Here is a 21,671-nt window from a genome sequence, read left to right as displayed (position 1 = left end):
CATACATACAACGAACCTAGATACAAGTAGATCAGGTAGTGTAGTCTAGTCACTAGGCGCGGAGTCGACAGCGCGGACTCCGACATCATGGAGACTTTTTGCTCCCTGTTACATTCCGCCTCACTCCCGTCACTCCCGTGTACGTAGTTATGCAGTCCGCAGTACGCACCGCATACCTTTCAGCGGGACACAAATCCCATCACAACATCCCATCACAACAGGGCGTTCGTCAAACACACTCACTCACCCACCGCCCCATCACTTGCTTGCGAATGCCTTTGTAGTACACAAAAACCAGAACTAGAACAAAAGACTTTGTGTCTAATCTGAACGAATCGGAAGATTTTCTCTCATCACCATCAGCTCGCCACCAGAGCCAAGGTCTCAAACCATCTGTCTCTCTTTTCCCAGCCTCTCTCGCGTATCCCATCCTTTGACCTACCCGAATTTATGCGGGGGGTTTGAGACAAAGTCTGAGTCTGCCCGGCGCCGCCTCCCCAAGCGCCGACTTGGCGACTACCATGCATGTTACAGTCTAGTGTACGTAAGGAGGCGGTTCGTTGTTCGGGCTTGTCGGGCGCTTGGCGTGTACGACAGTATCAAAAGACGCGCCAGCTGGCGTTTAAACTTACGGATTTGGTTGGGAGAGGTGGTTCGAAGGGCTGAGACGGTTTGCGTGGATGGGGTACGAGTTGACGAGTTTGTTTGAGACAAGATCGGTTTACATGACATAACATGTCGACCTAGATGGCGGTGTTGAGAGGTTGGCGTAACTTGGGACTTGACGTGCAGATGAGAACTGGTTCGTCTGATATCGTCACTGGAATGACCCGGCAGGCTCTGATATCTGATGAACAGGCGGTTCATCTTAAGGTTTGGTGGAGTCTGAAAGAAAAGAAACCCGGGGCTCAGCGGACTCTTTGTCTGCCCTTCTCCGGTAACGCTAGAACAACATTCGTGCCCGTAGACCTAAAGCAGAGCTGCTGCGGCGCATATTCAAACTCGGAGTTGCGGTGAACATGAGTCCGTAACAAGTACGAATCGGACGGCATAGAGGCTGGATGAATGTACGACTCGGAGAGCGGGGCTTAATCCCAAGTCGGGGCCGGTCTATCTCCAAAGAACAGCTGAAATGCGGCATGCATGCAGCCTGAAGGGACTCGGATGAGCGCCAACGTATTTTCCTCGTTTGGACTGACGAGTTAGGCATTACCTGATCTTTGTGACTTGCGGTGTTCACCCGTCAACCGATAGAGTACAGATCAAGGCGCTGCGGCTCGAATCAGACTCAAGAAAGTGGGCTGAACTATGACAACGAAAACCAGAAGTTCCTAGGTTTGTCTGTTGCAGAAAACGGATGGCGTTGATCTTGGCCTAGCTGTCGTCGTTTGTCGTCGTCGGCGTCGGCGTCGTGTCTTCCCGCGGCACAGTTCGGGGTCGTGGTCGCCATGGCCGTGCTGCATGTAACCCACCACTTCGAGGCCACCGTCAAGCCGACTGTCCCCGTTAGGGTCGCAGTTAAGAAACAGGGAGAGTTCGTTATTCTTGGCGTGGCCTCCCCCACGAGGCCGCAGCAGAATGCCGGGAAGAAACAAGCTTGAGGTTCTACCAACCGAGGGAGGTTTTGCTTATTATAACGGTCACTTCTTGGAATTGCAACTTTGAGGTTCGTCTCGCTCGTTTTGGCCTCTTCCTGTGTCGTTGAAGGGACATGGGAGACAGCAAGATTCAACACTGCTGGGCAAGTCGGAAGCCCTGCAAATCCTTCGTCAGGCAGCGCCTGTGAAGTGAGTTGTTGTCTCGAAAAACATCAACTACTGGTGATGCGATGCGGTGCGGAGAGCCGAAACCCGAGGCCGGAGAAAAGGGACGCGGCGTTGCGTTGCTTTGCGTTCGCGATTTGCAAGAGTTGAGCCGCCCAGTAGTCGGACCTCCTGGGAAAAATAAACTATCCAGGCCACTCACCGTCCTTCGGGTAACCGCCGCTGGACTTGTAGCAGTCGTAACTGGACTGATTCATGGGGTTGCATGAGGGGTGAGCTGCAAGTCGGCCGTCTCGGCGCGCCCGCGCGTCCATCCTCGCTTGGTGGCGGCGTGTTTGTTGTGGGAATCCCATTCTCTCCTTTTCCATGCAGCTCCCGCCGCCTGCCGTCTTGGATGGGGCTCGGGGCCGCTCACTCCAGCCCGTTCGGGACTAAAAGGGATAATTAGGACGGTGATTTTGTTCGGAGATTCGGTCATTTGTGATGTTAGAGTGAAACGGTAGTTCGCGATGCGAGATGGGAAGCATCATCAGAACACACAACACCGCCACGCTTCGTTGCAGGGTCTGTTGAATTGACTGATGATGATTCTCGAATTGCAGGCGACGGAGCCCTTTGTTGCTCCTGCGGCGAGCGGTGAGGCTCCACCAATTTCGCCATCAATTTCTCCATCAATTGTGGTAACATTCCCTTCCCCAGTGGACGTTTGGATGCAACACGAGCTGACAGGGGGTGCGGGCATCTCGTTTCTGTTGCGCAGGCAATGCGCAGGGAGAGAGAGAGCGCGAGAGCGAGGGAGACCAGAGCCATCTACTCCATCTCAGGCTCTCAGCCATGTCCAAGCAAGACTCCAGGGTGCGAGCCCGGCTGCCCGCGAACGCGATTTGTTGCTCGCCCGCCAGTTCGTGTTCCATTCGGTACCTGACAGACCGGGTCCCCCGCTGGGGCGTCATCCTTGTGTGGCCAGAATCAACATCCTGGACCGGGTGGAAGAGCCGTGGAAGACTGGAAGTCCACAGTAAAAAAGTCAAAAGCAGGACGAAATTGACAAACCGCGTGTGCGTGAGCAACAAGATAATCTGGAAGAACTCGCCGAGAAAGAGGAGACAACCAAGTCGATATGACCTCAGCGTTGTCGCAGGGCCGAGATGGCAAATCTGGGGGGATGCTTTGGCCTGCGATGATCCAAATTAAATGAGTTGGCTGAGCCGATTTGTTTGGTGTGCATCGGAGACAACATGGGGTCCTTCCTTCCCCTGGCGCAGATGCGCTTCTGGCCGCAGGAGGGGTTTACCCAGGGGGGCTGCTAGCGCGGGCTTGGGGTCAATGCCTCAGGTCCCGTCATTTTCCACCTCTTACCCCGGCCAATCCCTCCCAGGCGTCATACTGTACCACGATTCGACACCGTATCAACGTGTCCGGACGGGCCTTGTAACGAGGAAGCTCCCTGCTACAGAGGCCGTTTAACGGGAAAAGTGTCGAGGATGGGATGGCTGAAACAAGGCAGTATCAGCTCAAGTAGATAAGAATAACAGATATTGTAAGCTGGCGGAGAAGGGTAAAAGAGATTAGTCCTTGTGAGCCGAGGGCAGACCAACCTCTCAACCGTGGTGAGAGGGAGGCCGTCTTGTAGTTTCAATCCGCAACTTATCATTCAAAAATGAATGACATGAGCCCTGCCAGTTGTCTCTCACTCAAGATTGACACCAGTGCTTGCCGGTTCGACCGCAGTATTGTAGTCTGTGTAGTGTACTATGGTACGGGGTCAAATACGGCGTATTGAAATACACGTCATTCATGATACGTTACGGGCGGCCCGGATTTGCTGTGCCAGTGGAGTTCCCGACGGGTGGAGCTGCATGGGATGTCTTGGAATTTTGGGCGCAGGACCGAATCGTTTCCGGGGATGCTGGCGTGTGCACACCACTGCTGCCCGCTGCCGTGGCAGTCTGGCCCGTCTCTGCCTGTCTCTCCCCCAGCCAAAACTTCCATTCCTCGACCTTCGCTCAACACCCTCCTATCGTTCAGTCTTTCTTTTTCTTGTGTCGTCACTTCACCACTCCCCACGTGCCCCTTCGCCTTCCGATTCGAACATCCTCTTTTTCCATTCTTTCTTTTCTCTCTCGCTTTCAACCTGCGAGGCCGCTTTCTTCAGGTGGGCTGCTGAGCCGCTTCGAAGCCTCCCGACCCCCGACTGACCAACCCACACACCCCGAGCATTTGTCGCGGCGTCTCGTCTTCCTTCTCCGTGCCTCGCCTCATTTGACAACTCCCGCCGCGTCTTCGATTCTTCTCTCCACCCGTTCCGTTTCCCTGCTTGCATCTCCTTCGAAATTTCCCTTGTCACGACTATCCAGTATCGGCTTTCCTTTTGCCTTCCCGCTATCCCTTCGCCGAGCGCCTTTCCACGCGCCTTACGCGACCTTCCCCCCAACAGGTCGACCCCAAACCCCCGAAAAAAAATATTCGACTCGCTCGCTCCGTCTGCACCAACCACGGCACCAACAACACCTGGGATTCCTCCAATGTGCCGCTAGTAACGAGCAATCTTGCAGTTGTCAGTAACAGGCACTGTGTTTCTCGTTCCCCCCTCACTTTCAACACCCCGACCAAATCTCGACTCAACGAGCCGTCCGCGGTAACAGTGGGCCTCTTTTTCTTCGGGATATTGGGCAATCCGTTCTCCCTTGGCCGCAGGCGTCCTTCGAAATTCACGGTATCACCGAACGTGGGAGGTTTTCGTCCCACTACCTCATTCCCCCTACTTTTCTGTCCCGCACCAGCGATCGGCAGGTACGTGATCTCGTTCCACGCTCGCTCTGGGTTCCCGGCTGCAAGTAGCGAGTTGCCAGCTGCAGCTAGCACGCACGCTTGTGGCGCTGCAACCAGCTCACAAACGAAGCACAATACCTTTGACTCGACGGCTGTGCCGCTATTGTCTACTGGTTGAGCTAACCGTTGTACGAGGTAGACATTCTCCCTTTCCTGGAGCTACCTACCGTCGCTCTTTGGGCCAACTTCACCTTGGAAAGGTGCAAATCACTATTGAGAACGCGTTGTTTGCGTTGACCTATACCACCCACCACTCGCCATGGCTGCACTCGTCCAAGGCTACCCCCAGCAGTCTGGGACTGTCACGGTGCTGCAAACACGTCCCTCGTCGGCCTCAGGAATGCTGCAGTCACTTGCGGCTCAACCAGTGACACAGTATGTACCTGGTGGTTCCCACAGGCATAGCATCCACGGACTTCCGTCCGCAACCACCACGCACGTGGTTTACCGAGGAGGCGCGGCCACCGTTCAACAACCGTACGCCCTGAACAACGCACCTCTTTTTGACCCTTTGGCATCGTGGCAGCCACCAAGGGCGCAGCGGACGTCGTCTTCGCCAGCAGTCCCCACTATCCAGCAATTTGACTACCTGCAGCCCGCTGCGGGCCGTTCCCGCTATTCGGCCAGCGTGTCCATGACAAACCTGCCCAGCACTGCGAACTACGGTTTGCATAGCGGCGCTGGCTCCCGCGATGACTCGGGCTTGCCGGTTCCCGGCGCGAGGAGGACTGCTGCCGCACCACGATCCTCCCACACAAACAACGGGGCATCGTCCCAACCGTCGCTTGCTCCAGCAGCCCCTATTCGGGCGACCCCGGAGAGATATAGGCGAACAGCGCTGCGTGCGGATTCGAACAGCTCGTCAACCACACCATCTGGCTCACAACTACGGCCAGTACCCTCTGCCATGGCAAACCGGCCAAATAGTTTTGTCGGTTCCGTATCGGGTTCAGCGGTGGATGATAGTGCATTTGCCCAGGGCCAGCACGAAATTAAGAGGGTCCGCCGGCGCAGCATGCCAGCGTTGGATTCTCCCGGATTCCCCCTCCGTCCGACCCCGCACGACCTCCAGCAGCAGCACCAGCAACTGCTGCAGCCGGAAGACATTAATCGCCCCAAGAGCGCTGATTTGGGGGACAAGGCTGGAAAAACTGGCAATCATTTGGCTGCCGACAAAACGAGCAATGATGAGCGGCCCGCGAGCAGCCGAAGTGCTGGGGCAAATGTTGTCGCCCCCTCTTCTTCTGTAAGTTCCTCTATTTCCACATTATTCCACATTATTTGAAGGGTGTTTTACGTTTTAGCGTCCCCTTCCTCCTGTAACCCCTCCCCTCTTCCAAGTCTGCCCAGGTGGGCTGCATGGGCTGCAACATCTTCAACGGTGATTGTCCAATCATGCGCCGTCCCCTCCCCGTATCTTTCTTGCCGTTCACCACTAACACGGGGCTCGCTTTCCCCCACGAAACCAGTCTGCCAACCCTGACCCCACCGTTAACCCCACCATGCCTGCTTCCCCGGAACATGCTGCTCTTTCCCAACCGGATTCCGCATCTCTCGCCAATGTTCCACCACCGACTTTACCGACCGATGCCGCCAACGCCAACGCCAGCCGCACCGCCAAACCGTCGCCCCTTTCAACACCCGCGGCTATGGATGCGGCGGCGGAAACTAGCCAGCCCGTAGAGGGCACCGAGCCCGTTGCGCAAGAAGCGCCGTCGACACCTCGTTTCGAGAGTCCGGCAGTTAGGCAATTAACGGCGATTAACGAGAAGCGCGGGCGGCCTAAGAGCAAGACGTCGCGACTCCGGAGGGCGTTTTCATTTGGCAGTGCTTCCGAATTTCGCAAGGCTGCAGGCGAGGCAGAAACTGCGGAGAATGGCGCTGCCAAACTCCAAAAGGACCGCAACCCTGACGAGGCCTATGACGAGGAGCAAGCGCGGATCGCTGAACGGCAAGAAGCTGCCGGCATTGGCAACAACATTTACGCTGGAGGACGGTTTTTCCATGGCTCGACCGACAATCTGTCCATTTCTTCGACTGCCTCCTCGGCTTCTATTATGATCCGCAAGATGGGTCGTGGAATGAAGAAAGGCACGCGATCGCTTGTTGGCCTCTTCCGGCCCAAGTCTGTCGTCGGCGTACCACCACCCGATGCGATTCCAGAGAGCCCGCAGCCCGCCGTGTCTATGATCACTGCCGAGGCCGAGCGGGAGCTTGTCAACGTCAGCGCCGACCCCAAGGCGCAGGGTGGTGGCACTGGATTTCCCCGCTTGGAGCGGAACTCGATCGATGCAGCCAAGGTGCCGGTGCCCGAGCCGGAGCGCGTGGGGAGCTCAGGAACGGACAGCACTGGGCCGCGTAAGAGCATCGTTGGAGGTGAGAAGGAACGTGCTGAGGTCCTTGCCGCTGTTCGGAAGGGTATTCTGAAGCGTAAGTTACAACTCGTGATTTCGGTATTCTTGCAGTGGGAAGTTGTACCCTAACCCCCGTATTACAGATCGTACAGGCTCTTCGAGCCCCTCGCCCCGGCCGTCGGACGCTAAGACCTCCGCTTCTGATCTCCCGAGCGTGCCCTCGGTGACAGATTCTCCTAGCTCCACCGCCCCGAGCACGCCTAATGAGGATTCGCAAGGTCACCGGCGGACAGGGACTGTGACGATTGGCAGCGAGGATTACTTCGTTTCGGCTCTCCGGCTCCGCCAAGACAGCAAGAGCTCGCCGGGTACTCCCCAGAGCGTCGTCAAGCGCAACGCTACCTTCAGTCCACGCCTCGCCTTCTTTGAGACGTGGCCCAGCCAGGAGTATGACCGGCGCGGCGAGATAGCGACTTGCAACCGTCTCACCCCGATGCTGGCTCAGCAGATCAAGGAGGAGCTGAACACCTTCAAGATGGTAAGTTTACAAGCTTCCAATGTTTATGTTGGAATTTTTTTAGTGTCACTAACACCCGTGTAGGAAATGGAGGTTCACGAAAACTCGAAGATCTACACGCACTTCTTCTAATGATGCCAGTGAAGGGCAACCGTACCACCAACACCTCTCGGCTCGTTTTCTCTCCTCAAAAGACACAGGAAGACGATGCCGCTCTATTGTCGTGTATATGAGCGGGTTTTACATTTTCCGCGGCGTTTTTTTTCCCTCGTTCTCGCGGTGTTTTCTAGCATAGTACGGTGTCGCGGCGTTCATTTTTATCTGTTCATTTTTACATGTTTGCGGCCCTTCCGCATTTCTGATCATCGAGAGAGCTCTTTGCAGCTAGACCTCTTGCACACAGCGCAGCACAGCGATCCCATTAATTACACATCACCCCCACGACACCCGCTCACCTTTATGCTTGGATTTATTCCCCCCGCCCACGCAACGTCTTCTGCCCGGATGGTATCGCGGATTGAAAAGGATAAAAGAAGACGATGGAGGCACATATAGGGCTCCGGGAACTGGTCTCAATGATGGAGGGCGGGCAGGTTCTCGACCTACCTGATTGTGGTAGGTTGGTTGACACAACAGCATGAGACGGAAAGGGGACGGTGGGGCGGATCGGGGTTTGGACCACGAGAGGGCGACACGGCGGTGTCCTCGGCACATGACAGCCTCTTCGTCTTGTTTTTGTTCCATCTTCATCTTTCTGGTGCTCTTTTCCCGGACCCTCCCGGACCTGTCCCATGCTTTCTTGTTTTCTCATTCCGTCTTTTTTCTCTCCAAGCGAAAACAAAATCTTCTTGTGTTTTGGTGTTCATTCCCTCTCATTGTCTCGAATAAAATCCTTGTCACTCACTCTCTATTGTGTTCCTGTGTTTCTTCTCATGATGCTGCTGTTTTTTCTGTTCCTGGAGCGGTCATCATTCCATCATGTCCATTTTGTTATTGTTGTTGTTGCCTCGACCGCATTGTATCTATTCTTGCTCTCTGGTACTGCTAGTGTTTGGGAGTGGAGGCTTAATTGAGAATTCGTGTGGATTTTGTTTTGTGTGTGTGCCTTGTATTGTGTCTTGTCTTGTGCTTTGTGCCCTGTGCCTTGTGCTTTGTGCCTTGCGCCTTGCTTGCCTTGTATTCCCTGTGATTAAGTACGTACAGTAGTTGCGGATGAATTAGCCCAGTTGTAAACTTCATCCCTTGTTATGTTCCCCCTACATGCTGGCCATTTCAAATAACTCCAGTGTTTGTTACCGGATGTTGGTTGTGGTATGGTGTGGGGTTTTGTCTCAGTTCAGTTGTCTGAGACTGGTGTTACGGTAATTTACACTACACAAACCTACCCCATTTCTCAACTTCCAAGGTTGCAGTGTTCTGAGACAAACCCCGATCGAATCTCCTCCAACCACGAGAATCAATTTTCTAATACATTCTCTAAACGTTAGCGGAACTGAAACAAAACCTCCACCAAAGCCTACATGATACACTAAACTAGTTTAGTGTCAACGTTCCCTCCTGTGCAGGGAAAAACACTCGAGTTTCAGGGTTCTCTCGCAACGGTTTTCGATTCGGGTGAGCTAGTGTAGTGCAGTAGTGTACATGTGTGTCGGATGTATTCGCGGCAGGGCTGACGTGCATTGTTCTGTTGTCGTGACGTGTCCTGTTTTTGCTGTTTTGAGAAAGAGAAAGAGTGTGTGGATGGTTTTGGTTGGGTGAGGGGGTAGCTGAAGGGTTTGGGGCTACTGCAGTGTCTTTTCTTGGTCATTGCTAACGAACTACTGTGGATGTAGGTTGGGAGGTTGGTTAAGGAGCGGGAAGTGCACCGTTCCGTCCTGTTCTGTTCTTGTTGATAGGATAGAACTGGATAGGGCGGATGGAGGTTGTGGTGAACCATGTGGTATGGTATGGCATGGTATGTACAGCGTTTGAGACTGTACTGGAGGGAGGGATGGGTTTTCTGACGAAGTGGGAAATGGGGGGCCTGGTAAGGAATGAAAGAGGGGGTTTCGAGTCATCTCATTCATTCTGAGGAGGGTGGCATAGTTTTCTTGAGTTGGTCACCAGGCGAGACGGATACGAGGTTTTTCTCGTCCCTTTTGGTCGTCTGCGGCATATGCGGTTTCTTTCCGCTTGTGGGTTTTGTGGGTCTTGGGGAGCGCTCAGGGGTTGTGCGATCGGAGATAAGTGACAGGTGGGAACCCTGCATCATCCCCGCGGGTCTGGGGTCTGGTTGGCCAATGGGGAGAGGCGGAGGACGGGGTTTCTCAGCCTTGCAGAGAAGGCGGAGGGGCTTTAACTTTTTTTTTCTTTTTGCGATTACGATGGAAGATCTGTCAACCACCTACGGAACGAAGCATAACGATTGAAGATCTGCTGTAGATTTCATAACACACTGTTTGAGAACACCATAATTTGTGCCCCAGAGTTGCGACAGTGGCGCGGACCCTGATATCGGCATTCCGCGCGGCGATTGCGCGGGCATCGTCAGCTCGCCCGTTCTTTCGATTCTTCCCCATGGCCTCCGATGCGACACCACCACCCCCACCACCAGCTGGAGCGCCGGCTACGGCGGGGGTGAAGAAACCGAAACTTCACGGCCGCGCATTCTACCAGAGCATTGGCTCGCCCAAGTACATTGTGGCGCCGATGGTGGACCAGTCTGAATTTGTGAGTGCTCGGTAGCACAGCTTGCAACACTCCTCACAGCAGGACACCGACCGACCACTAACCACACACTCTGCCTCACTAGGCCTGGCGCATGCTCTCGCGATCCTTCGTCCCCGCCGACCAGCAAACCAACCTGCTCGCATACTCCCCCATGTTCCACGCCCGAATGTTCGGCGACAGCGAAAAGTACCGCGCGCAGCACTTCCAACCCACAAAACCCGGTTCCGACACCACCCCCTACCTCGACGGCAACCCAGCCATCGACCGGCCCTTGTTCGTGCAGTTCTGCGCCAATGACCCAGACGCACTCCTCAGCGCAGCAAAACAAGCCGCCCCATACTGCGACGCGGTCGATCTTAACCTGGGCTGTCCCCAGGGGATCGCAAGGAAGGGACACTACGGGGCGTTTCTGCAGGAAGACCAGGACTTGATCTACCGGCTGATCAAAACGCTGCATGACCATCTGGATATCCCAGTCACGGCCAAGATCCGGATCCTCGAGACGAAGGAGGCCACGCTGCAGTATGCGCAAAAGGTGCTCAGCGCGGGCGCGAGTATCCTGACGGTGCACGGGCGGCTGCGCGAGCAAAAGGGCCACTTGACGGGTCTGGCGAACTGGGAGATGATCCGGTACCTGCGCGACAACCTCCCGCCGGAAACGGTCCTTTTCGCGAACGGGAATATCCTGCAGTACGAGGACATTGATAAGTGCCTGGCTGCCACGGGGGCGGATGGCATCATGAGCGCCGAGGGCAACCTCAGCAACCCGGCCATTTTCACCCCGCCCCCGCCGGTTGGTGAAGAACCCCGCGGGTACTGGGTCGGGAAAGACGGTAAAGGCGGATGGCGCGTGGATGAAGTCCTACGCCGGTACCTCGACATCCTCCACCAATACGCCCTGGGCCAGCCACCACCACAACGGCGCCCGCTATTCATCCCCGGTGACGACACAGCCTGGATGGACGAGGTCCCCACCGTGCTACCGGGACTGCCCGAACCCGGCGCAAAACCAAACAAAAAACGCAAAGACAACAACAACCCAGCAGAAAGCACAACAACAACAACACCACCACCAGGCAGCGGCCCCAACTTCCACAGCGTCCAACCCCACCTCTTCCACCTCCTCCGCCACCTCGTCTCCCGGCACCACGACGTCCGCAACGCCCTCGCCAAGGCCCGAATGGGCGCCATCGAGATGCACGAAGCGCTGGCGCTCATGGTCGAGAAGAAAGTAGCCGAGGGTCTGCTAGAGTACGAACGTACAGACGGACAGAGCGTTGAGGCAGATATGCCGACGACGACGGCAGAGGAGGAGGCCGATCCGGAGAGCTCGGCGGGAGCGGTGAGGGTTTGTAAACGGCCGTGGTGGGTGGTGCAGCCGATTATTAGGCCGTTGCCTAAGGAGGCGCTGGCGAAGGGGGCGGTGTCGTTGAGTAAGAAGGAGAGGAAGAGGGTTGCGGCGGAGATGGAGGGACAGGAGGAGGGTGGGAACGGGGGGAAGAAGAGTAAGGGGGCGGAGGTGGAAGGGGGGAAAGGGAGAGTTGGGGAGGAGGCTAAGGTGGTTGGGGACACGGCGGCGGTTACGGAGTCGTTGGAGAAGAAGACGAGTTATCCGTCGAGCGAGCTGGTTAGTGGGTGAGCCGGCTTTCGGTTTGCATTCTGAGCCATGCTGGTCAACGTTCTTTACTTTGCCCGCCTTATGAAGAGGGTGGATGAAAGTACAGGTCTCATCGAGGTCTGGCGCGTCCCGTAGGTTGTGGTCCTTGCATATCTGGACTGCGTTGGAACCGGTGATAGGAGTGGACATCTTTGAACTCGCCCTGGTCGGACCAGAACCACGACGGAGAAACTAGCCGAGGTATGATAACCAGGAGCTCGGGGTCTAAACACAATAAAAACACACAAACATACGAACAAAGCACAGCATTCATGCCGTTGATATGATCCTATGCTTGACACGCGCTGTATTGAAGGCGAGGGTCTGAACGTCGAAAAAGAGTTGTCCGTTGAGGAGTTGAAAGCATGTGAGCGGCGTTTCGTTCAGCATTTATGAGCTGCTTTGAGGGCGTTAGGGACTGTCAACGTTGCTATTGATCTTATCAAGTGTCTCCTCGGCCGAGATGGGTCCGTTTTCCGGGGTTAAAAGACCGTACCTAACACCGCCTGCTTTCCACTCCCAATTCACCGTTCCTTGTCATTTTTTTCTACTTTCGCCCGTTAACATTATCTTCCTTTTCCTCACCTACCACCTCTCCCTCACTCTCGAAATGTAAATATCATCCAACTCTTCAACCGCGCAGTTCTATCCGGAGTTTGGCCTGGTCTGAAAAAGGCAAAAAGGTGTGGAGAAAGAGTGGACGAACCGCCCAGGAACACTTACCCTTTACGGCTTAGCCTCCTGGGTCGGAAGCTCCGGCAGCGCAAGGGAACCTGGTTTCGTTTTGCGGTCTGTATCTTTTTAACCTTTTGGGGTTGTTTCTGTTGTTTCTGGGGGGTTGAATGGCATTTGTTGGCGTTGATTGATGTGTTATGTTATCGCGGGTTTAGAGTTTGGGATTGCTTCAATTCAATGTTTTAGTGTACGCTCTGGGGTTTGCATTGGCGGTTCAGCTTTGTGTCTTCAATCCCTCAACGAGGGAACTTGTTCAATCTCGAGATCAACCGTCCCATAACCCGATCATTTGTTTCCTCTCCAAACCACCAACAATAACCATTCAGCCGTGCCACGACAAGAAGGATCCCCAACCTGACTGGTACCGAACCCTGTTGATAACCGCTGCCGCTGCCGGTGTGTGTGTGTGAAACCTTGCTGACCTTGTGCTGACTTCGCGTGCTCCTGCTGATGCCAATCACAGCAATACCCAAGCAATGCCAATACCAAGCAAATGCCAAATGCCAATGCCCATCGGAGGTCTGTTCTGCCCGCCCCGGTCTTGCCCGCGCCGAGCCGCCCCCCTGCTCGCATTTTCTCCATCGACCGCGAGGCGCAGGGGACGGGGGACGGGGTGGACAGTCCCATTGCTGTGCCGTGGATCGACTGCTTTAGGCTTTAGGTACCAGGTTTGACAGACAAGACAGAGGGGGAGAACACCATTTCGCTTCGGGGGTTTTGGTTTCTGCTTCTGTCCCCTCTTTTTTTCCGCAGGTTGTTGCTGGTTGTCGCGAGTTGTCGCTCGTTTCTGTGGGTGGTTTGTTTGTCGCTATCGCTGTTGTTGACGTTCATCGCCGCGACCGATCCGGCTAATTCGCAATTGCGCACCCGGCAGCACGCGACAATTGATGATCGGGAAATATCGCGTCTGTGGTGTTTTGTCGAATTGACGAATTCAACGAATTGAAACCGACCAACACCCAGACCTAGCTTAACCGGCCGAAAGCAAACAACCACCACCAACATCACCAATCGCCCCGAACAAGACTACAATGTCCTCAAAACAAGCACCCCCCGGCTGGTGGCCCCCCGGGTCCCACCCCTCCGACCCCGACGCCAACCTCCCCGAGGCCGTCGACCGGCACTACGCCCTGCCCGAGGTCGTGCCCTCCGACCACCCTCAAGCCGCACAATCCGCCTTTGAGCGCGAGAAACACCTCGCGCCGGTGTCGATGGGGTATGGGGTCTCGCCTTTGCCTTGGTCGCCTGAGAATGGTCATGGTATTGGTCAGTATACGCCGTCTTCGGGGTACGGGAGTTATAATAATGTGGATGGGGCGAGGGGGATTGGTGGACCTGGGGGACCTGGGGGGGATGGGGGACCTGGCGGGAGTGGGAATGGGAATGGGGGGGATGGGGTGAGGATATGGGGGATGAGGAAGCGGACGTTTGTGATTTTGGTTATAGGCGTTGCGTTGTTGGTGGTGGGTATTGCGTTGGGGGTTGGGCTTGGGGTTGGGTTGAAAGCGTCGTCGGATGGGCGGACTGCGACGTCTTCGGGGGTTCCGGCTGGGGATAGTAACGGTGGGAGTAGTGGTGGTAACGGTAACAACAACAACAACGGGACCAACGGGAACAATGGGAACAATAACTCAACAGGCGGAAGCGACCCCTCATCAACCCTCTTCCACAACACCTCCCTAGCCGCCACCAACTACACCGACCTCTCCAACAACATCCACCAATACGTCTTCTTCCAAGCCGCCAACCTCGACCTCGCCGTCTCACTCTGGGACTCCCAAAACCAAACCTGGACCACCCTCTCCATCTCCCGTCTCCTCGCCTCCACCGGCCTCAACCTCGACCTCATCCCGGGAACCCCCATCGCGGCCCACACCTACACCAACCCAACCTTCCAAACCCGCGTCTACTTCCTCACCAAAGGCAACTCCATCCGCGAACTCATCACCTCCGAAGACCCGTCCCTCACCACCTCCTGGCGCCAGGGCTTCCTCGGCAGCACCAAACTCGTCACCGCTCAACAAGGATCCCAATTGGCCACTCTCCGGCCGCAGTGTGGAGTGAGTATCGATTGTCAGGTGCATTATCCGTGGTTGGCGATTGCGTATCAGGGGGAAGGTGGCGTGGTTGCGGTGACGAGGTCGGATGATTGGGAGCCGATGGAGATACCGATTGGGCCGGCGCCGAGGGGGTCGGCGGTGGGGTTAGCGAGCGTGGCGAAGGGGGAGGGGCATAATATTACGGATGTGAGGTGGAGTTTGTTTTATGATGAGGAGGGGGAGTTGCAGGAGATGCATGCGGAGGGGTTGGTGAAGAAGTGGACTAGGGGTGGGTTTCTTTCCTTTTCTTTCTTTCTTCTTGTTCATCCCTTTTGCCCCTTTGGACGTACACTAACATGGTATGTACATATAGGCGTCTCAACAGGCTACGCCCCCGACCCCGCCCGCCCCAACATCGCCGCCCTCTCCTTCGACCTCATCCACATGATGGTCATCAGCGTCGACCCGGACCGGGATCTCGAAATCCGCCTGTGGGATCCCGACGCCGCGTCCTGGAGCGGGCTGAAACCGCCCAACCTCCTGGACGCCGATGATAACGGCGCCGGAGATAGTAATGGTAGCAGTAACCAAAATTCGGGAGCAGGCCCTGAGGACCCCAAGTTTGATGCCGTCGCGGGGAACTCGCAGAAGCGGGTTTTTGGCGTTGTTAATGGGGTCGTGCATCAGTGGGAGTTTTTTGCGTTGGCGCCGCTGCAGTGGTCGTATCGGGGGGTTGTGAAGACGTCGTTGGGGGGTTGATGTATAACATGGATGATGGATGGATGGATGGATGGATGGATGGATGTTACGATACCCCGGGTCATGGGTTTGGTTTTGGTTTAATATTCTTTTCTTACTTTTGGTTCTCTTGTTTCCTATTTTTTTTTACGATGGTTCTAGTTTTGTCTTCTTGGTTGTATACTTTATGGGTTCCGCATTGCAGATGCGATGGATGGTTGGATATCGACGGGCTGAGGATGGGAGGCAATAGTGTACATATCTGTGGTTTATCAATGCTTTGTTTCAATGTCTTGGCTTCACGGTTTTTTGGTCTGGCTTATTCGAAACGATTCTACATCCAAGAGATGATGGACACGGGCTGATATTCGACAGAAACGACCGTCATGTCTAAACTTGACCAAACTGCTGCAGGGTATCTTCCCCTGATTTAACCAAAACCAAACCGAAAACCATCTTGACACGACTAGAGCGAGAGACATGTACATATACAGCAAAAAACACAACCAAACCAAACGAATGATACATACGCCAGCGAGAAAAGCAGAAAAGCAAATAACCGCCTTAAACCAGAACGCCAACCGCCTTCAACAACCAGTTCCGCCCTTTTTATACCTCCTTCTTCACCCCCAACTCACTGACTGACTACCTAGGTGCCAGGCAAGTTAAGGCATCTAGATACCTAGACGAAAAACCCCGTGGAAAACAACACCATCCCCACCGCCAACCCAACAGGCACCCACCCCAACAACTTCCCCCCATTCGTCGTCGCCCGCATCCTCACCGGCACGCCCGCATTGTTCCACAGCATCACGGGCTTCCCAAGCTCCGGCGAGCGGTCCACACTACAAACCGCCACACACCCAGCCACGGTCCCATTCGCCGTGCCATTGCCCCCCGGACCTGTGTCGTTGGTGGCGGGATACCGCCTATGCAAGAAATTCCGCTTGTTGTATTGTGAGGAAGCCACAGTCTCGGAATTATTAAACACCACCTCCAACCACTGCACCTGCAAAAACGCCGCATCAAACACCGTCATATTCCCCGTCCATCCACCCCCATCACTCCACGCGTTCAAAATAACCGTACTCTCATCCCTCGGCGCCTGAAACGCAATCGACGCCACCTCCTCATCATCCACATACCACGTCGTCAACCCGGGAGTCCAATCCAACCGATGCACCGCCCAACTCGACCAGTCGCGCCCATCGGGCATGGTAGCGTTGCGCGTGGCGTCGGGGATGACGGCGCCGGCGTCGGTGTAGGCCGGTTGGTTGGTGTAGTGGAGGAGATTGCGCGGGTCGGAGGTGCGGATCTCGAGGTCGGATTCTTGGACTTGGGCTAGGGAGGTCGCGCCGCGGTAGGTGAACATGGCGGTTATGGCGCCGGGGGAACCGATGGTGCGGGCGAGCATGCGGAGGGAGAGGTATTTGAAGTGGGAGGAGGCGGATTCGATTTCGGCGGAGGTTTGGAAGGAGGAGAGGCGTTGGGTGCGCAGGGTGAGGTAGGTGTCGAAGTCGGAGTCTTCGTCTTCATCGTCATTGGGGGAGATGTAGATGTTATTCGGGGAGTTGACCATGTCGACTGAGGATCCTGGACGGGACGCGCCGCCGGTGTTGTTCCATGTGCCCATTAGCCAGAAGTCGGTCCACTCGGGAGTCTTGAAGTAGTCGCTGGTTACGGGGGCGCTGGAGCTGCTGTCGAAATCGCCAATCACGTCGGTGACGTGGGCGTACTCGGAGAGTTTGCGGAAGTCGAAGAAGCGGTGCTCGGTGAAGTAGGTGTGGTCCGTGTCGTTGGTCAGGTAGCAGCCGCATTGGGAGTCGTCGGTTAGGGCTGGGGCCGCGTGGGCGAAGGGGGTTGCGGCCCAGAGGAGGGCGATGGCCGGTGTGAGGAGTGAGGAGAGCGAGAGCGAGGGCAGCGAGGCCGGCCGGGGCCGGGGGTGTAATTGCGAAGCCATTGTGTTGCTGCTTGCGAGAGAGTAGTGCGAGCCGAGTAGTGGTGTACTCTAAAGCACTCTCGTGAAGAAAAGAGCACTCTCAGGAAGAAGAGAACCTTTACTGTTCAGATCGGAAACTTTCCTCCAAGTTCCTGCCCAGGCAAAGGCCGTGAGCGGAAACCACGTGTGCGAGGCGAGTGAGGCTGACGAGAGGGCTAAACAATCCGCACAATGCAGCTGTTCACCTGGCGGGCAGGCGAGTAGATTACCGTGTGCATGCACACAGAGAACGAACGAGCGGGAAGCAAGGGGAGGGAAGACGGGACGGAAGACGATACCGTCCCTGGGGAGAGGGGGGATCGGATGAAATCATATACACTACGTAACCACACATAGTGCCGACGGATCGAGCAAACCTAACATGCCATGCCGGAGATTTCGATCCAGGGCAGAGGCTATACTCTACCCACAGTACACTCCTCCTTGGCCATAACCCGGGCCGTGATGTGCGGATTTTTCCAGAAAACAAGGAGCAGAGCAACGCAAACACTGCGGTAGCATTGCAGGTACGTCTTCTTCATGGGACCGATGTTCAGCCGTATAGCCCAAGCTGGATCCATTGGCCAATGCCTTGAAGAATCCAGGGAGGGCGGGTAGGTGGTCGTCTTGGCCACCCAGTTTGGGATCTAGACCTGATGGTGTGCGAAGCGGACGGCCGGGAGCTAATGCAACCACTTGGTAAGTCCGCGAGCCGGACCTGCGTGTCTGAGATGCAACTCATACTACAGTAGTGTACTATGGTACATGGGATGTGGTCGACATGGGATGTGGTCGACATGGGATGTGGTCGACATGGGACGTAGTCTACATGGGACAGTGAGTGAGTGAGTGGACCCCCACATGGAGAGAGGCAAGCCTGGTGAGTGGCCGACAAGTCGGAGATGGAGGATCAGCATTTTGCCATACAAGGTGTCTATAGAATGGCAACCGGACGTTGGTTTCGAGCGGGTCCCACGGCAACAACGGCTCGCGCGGGTCTGCCGCGGCCGACGCGGCCATATATGCCGGCTAAAAAGATGCGAGTGAGGGAATCAGGCCGGGAGAAGGCCGGACATCCTTTCCAAGGTTTCCCAGAGGCTAAAAATGGACGGCCGGGCTGCCGGGCAAGTTCGAAAACGACTTCAAGCGAGAGGAAATATTGGCTCGCTCCCGTCGATCACTCGATCATGGATCATCACGGCAGAAAAGTATCGACGAAAAAAAATCAAAAATGCAAAACCGGGGTGACACGCAGCGGGAATGCGACGCTGAGCAGCTTGCGTTATCGACCGCCGTCCGCCCGCTGGTTCGCTGCTCGCACTTCCCGGACACTTCCCGAAGCATTCGAAGACTGCAAGGCATGAAGATGAAACGGGCGCGTTGATGAAAGAAAGCGGAGATTTGGCTGCTTCGGTGTCGATGATTTCCCCTTTGGCTCTCGGATGGGACTCTTGAGCTCCTGCGATTGCGTGGACTGTGGAAGTGTGTGCCAGTGTGTCAATCTGTCAATGTCTTGGGTCTTCGGCAGACCGGGCATACGCCAGCTCGCCAGAAGTGACGACTTGCCGGGTGTTGTTCCGTCAACTCGGCGATGCACCGTGGGATGGCGTTTCTGCACTTTCCGTTCTGGAGCCGGCTTTGGAGTTTTTCGCTTCCTTCCTTTTTGGGTTCTCGTGCGGCTGGAATAAGAAGTGCACTTTGAGCTGGTACCGATTGGGTGAAAGGAGGAGAAATATCGATTATTCGTCATAAATATGACATGATGGATCCTCCTTTTTGCTGTGGACATCCTGCGGTTGTTCAGACCCAGAATCAGTCTTTGATCGGAGCGCCTCAACAGGAGGTGTAGCCAACTGCTTGTACTGCTTGTTGAGAGAGTTGCAGTGAGTGGCCATAAGTGTAGAGATCGTGAATTATACCTTAAGATCATTCGATGATCCCAGCGAGCCATTCCTGAATCACCTGGGTCGCTTAGAGATCCCCATGATCTCTCTTTGCTAGATCATTCCTCAGTTTCCAATGATCCGCCCGATCCTGACATGCGCCCTTGTATAATGATCAGCTCGGGATGCTACATGTGGTCAAATCATGACATCCTGCGATTAACAGTTACGCGAGCGAAATAGGCAGGCCGTGAATGTTGAGTTCCATTTCAGGAAAGCGGTCTAAAATGGGTGCCTGAGGATGTGAATTGTGGGGTTGTGGATTGACCTCCGCATTGAGCGGCGTCTGCCTGCCAAAAACGGCGGCATTTCCACGCGGAGGCAGATACTAGCAGTTATTTTCTTCCGTGTGGAAGTACCGCCGTACCTAGCGGTTTCCTACTCCGGAAATCGCGGCGTCTTTCCATGCCTCAGGCAGCAGACCTTCAACCCCACCCCACCCCAACCTTGGCGGATTCTGCCTCAGGCTTCCACAGGTACGTATCTTTTTCTGCCGGCAGTAAAAGTCGGCTAGTCCGTCCACCCTTACGGCGTCAGTGATCTCCTAACTCACGCACTTGGGTTTCCTTGCCCTTTCGCTTGTATATTTGGACCTGCCATACTCAGTGACATATTTCATATCAGAAAATATTTCTCCTTGCAATTATAGAAGAAACCGTTGGAGTTGTAAGACAGGGGATGTGCCACAGGGATTGGGTGATCGCTGGGAAGCGCAGCGTGCCTGACAGACGTTCGGCAGCTCCCGAATCGCTGCCAGTTGGCGCCCCACATCTCGGGCTGGCAGATGCATGTCGAATTCTTGGCAGCTGGTGAGGCTGTCAAGGCTGTTGCCGTGCCGGAGCTGCGACTCCACTATTTTCGGCGAGATGCATCTTCGCGAACTCCAATTCGAAGGCCATCAACGGCAAAGTTAGAACGCGAAACAGTACACTACAAACGTATCGCATCGAGACAAGACTTTCTTCTAAGCATTGAGCCAAAGCTTTCATTAGTTTTACCATTGGCAGCTGCGCGCCGACGAGATACAGTTCGCGACTCGGCAAATTCACCCAAACTCCGTTTTTCGTTTCCATCATTGACGATAGCTCAAGATGGCATCCTCTCCAGCAGACGAGGTCGCCAGCCTGCCTCCAGAGGCGCGCACCGAGAGCCCAACCAAGAACTCCGCGGACGAGCCAGAGAAGAAACCAGCATTGGACCCCAAGATAACCGAGGCCGAGGAAACCAAGCCAACAGAAGAGCACGCGAGTGACTCCCCACCTTCCGATGCGGCGCGTTCCAAGGGCGAATACTCCGATCCCGAATCCGACTCCGAACCCGGTGAGACACACCCACCACTCCCCAATGAACCTCTCCCATCCGATTCAGGAGCCCCCCCACTCCCCGACGAGCCCGTACCCGAGCCCGCAGACGACGGCTGGGACTTCCACTGGAACCCCAATGACCAGTCGTACTGGTTCTACAACCGCTTCACAGGTGTCTGGCAGAAGGAGAACCCGCGGGTAGCAGCAGAGCCAACCGCGCCAGGGACCACATCCGGCGCATCAACAGTACCATCAGCACCACCGCCAGCACCAGCACCGGGAACAGCACCATCAACAGAATCAGGAGGAGCGCCGCCCCCGCTACCCACCGACGCCCCCGGCGCACTCAGCAATCCAACCTCCATCGCAGGCGGCTACAACCCGGCCATCCACGGCGACTACGACGAAAATGCCTGGTACGCCCAAGCCCTACGACCCCCTCCGGACTCCACCACCCTCCCTCCAGGCACCACCACCGCCGCCCCCGACAACGAAGGCAACGAATACCTCACAACAGGCTACTTCAACCGCCACACAGGCCAATGGCAAAACCCCGACGACCCCGTCAACGGGCAGAGCGTGGAGCGGCACTCAGACGAGTCCAAGGCCCGAAGACAGATGCGGGCGTTTTTTGACGTCGATGCCGCTGCGAACTTGCACCATGACGGACGGAGTTTGAAAGCGGAGCGTGCGGGGATTAAACCGAGTCGGGCGGAGTTGAAGGCGTTTAAGGAGAGGAGGAAGAAGAAGAAGGAGGAGAAGCGGAGGGCTTGGTTGAGGGATTGATTTTTGGCTCTTGTATTCTAGGGGGGGTTATGGGATGGGGCGGGGTGTACTAAGTGTTGTAGTGTGAGATAAGAATGGGTGGACGGGACTGGAGGGAAGAAACAGACGGCGGAGTATTTTTACGGGGGTTTATTTTTATTCTTATTTCTTCGGGCGGTTATGGCGTTGAGTGGCATGGTTGAGTTTCAGAGGTGTATTTTAGAGGAGGGACGGGCAAAGCTGGGTGGTTCGAGATGAACGGGTTCTGGCTGTGTATACGAAGTTGAGCAGTAACAAAGTTACAGGAAGCAGATCTCCGTGTGATACAGTTCTTAGC

The 21,671-nt window shown here is 55.5% G+C and overlaps 5 protein-coding genes across 5 annotated transcripts; 4 read left to right on the top strand and 1 right to left on the bottom strand.

The window, feature by feature from the left end:
• Positions 1-4,854: 4,854 nt before the first annotated feature.
• On the top strand, positions 4,855-7,598 carry C8A04DRAFT_34511 (uncharacterized protein; the record flags this gene model as incomplete). The annotated part of the gene is made up of 4 exons (XM_062782847.1): positions 4,855-5,841; positions 6,065-7,025; positions 7,093-7,487; positions 7,551-7,598. The coding sequence occupies 4 exons, from the start codon at positions 4,855-4,857 to the stop codon at positions 7,596-7,598; spliced, it is 2,391 nt and encodes a 796-aa protein (XP_062640322.1).
• Positions 7,599-10,022: 2,424 nt separating this feature from the next.
• On the top strand, positions 10,023-11,814 carry C8A04DRAFT_9321 (dihydrouridine synthase; the record flags this gene model as incomplete). Its single annotated transcript, XM_062785443.1, has 2 exons — positions 10,023-10,175; positions 10,258-11,814. The coding sequence occupies 2 exons, from the start codon at positions 10,023-10,025 to the stop codon at positions 11,812-11,814; spliced, it is 1,710 nt and encodes a 569-aa protein (XP_062640321.1).
• Positions 11,815-12,295: 481 nt separating this feature from the next.
• On the top strand, positions 12,296-15,365 carry C8A04DRAFT_34509 (uncharacterized protein; the record flags this gene model as incomplete). The annotated part of the gene is made up of 4 exons (XM_062782846.1): positions 12,296-12,299; positions 13,615-14,895; positions 14,980-15,177; positions 15,211-15,365. The coding sequence occupies 4 exons, from the start codon at positions 12,296-12,298 to the stop codon at positions 15,363-15,365; spliced, it is 1,638 nt and encodes a 545-aa protein (XP_062640320.1).
• Positions 15,366-16,026: 661 nt separating this feature from the next.
• C8A04DRAFT_25143 (glycoside hydrolase) lies at positions 16,027-17,304 on the bottom strand (the record flags this gene model as incomplete). The annotated part of the gene is made up of 1 exon (XM_062779450.1): positions 16,027-17,304. The coding sequence occupies one exon, from the start codon at positions 17,302-17,304 to the stop codon at positions 16,027-16,029; it is 1,278 nt and encodes a 425-aa protein (XP_062640319.1).
• Positions 17,305-20,356: 3,052 nt separating this feature from the next.
• Positions 20,357-21,355, top strand: C8A04DRAFT_25142 (uncharacterized protein; the record flags this gene model as incomplete). Its single annotated transcript, XM_062779449.1, has 1 exon — positions 20,357-21,355. One exon carries the CDS (start codon positions 20,357-20,359, stop codon positions 21,353-21,355), a length of 999 nt encoding a protein of 332 aa, XP_062640318.1.
• Positions 21,356-21,671: the final 316 nt, after the last annotated feature.

This window comes from Dichotomopilus funicola (assembly GCF_033296635.1).
Source record: "Dichotomopilus funicola strain CBS 141.50 unplaced genomic scaffold C8A04scaffold_5, whole genome shotgun sequence".
Taxonomy (NCBI): domain Eukaryota; kingdom Fungi; phylum Ascomycota; class Sordariomycetes; order Sordariales; family Chaetomiaceae; genus Dichotomopilus; species Dichotomopilus funicola.
Note: the sequence above shows the minus strand (reverse complement) of the source record. Positions and strands in the feature narration are given on the sequence as shown.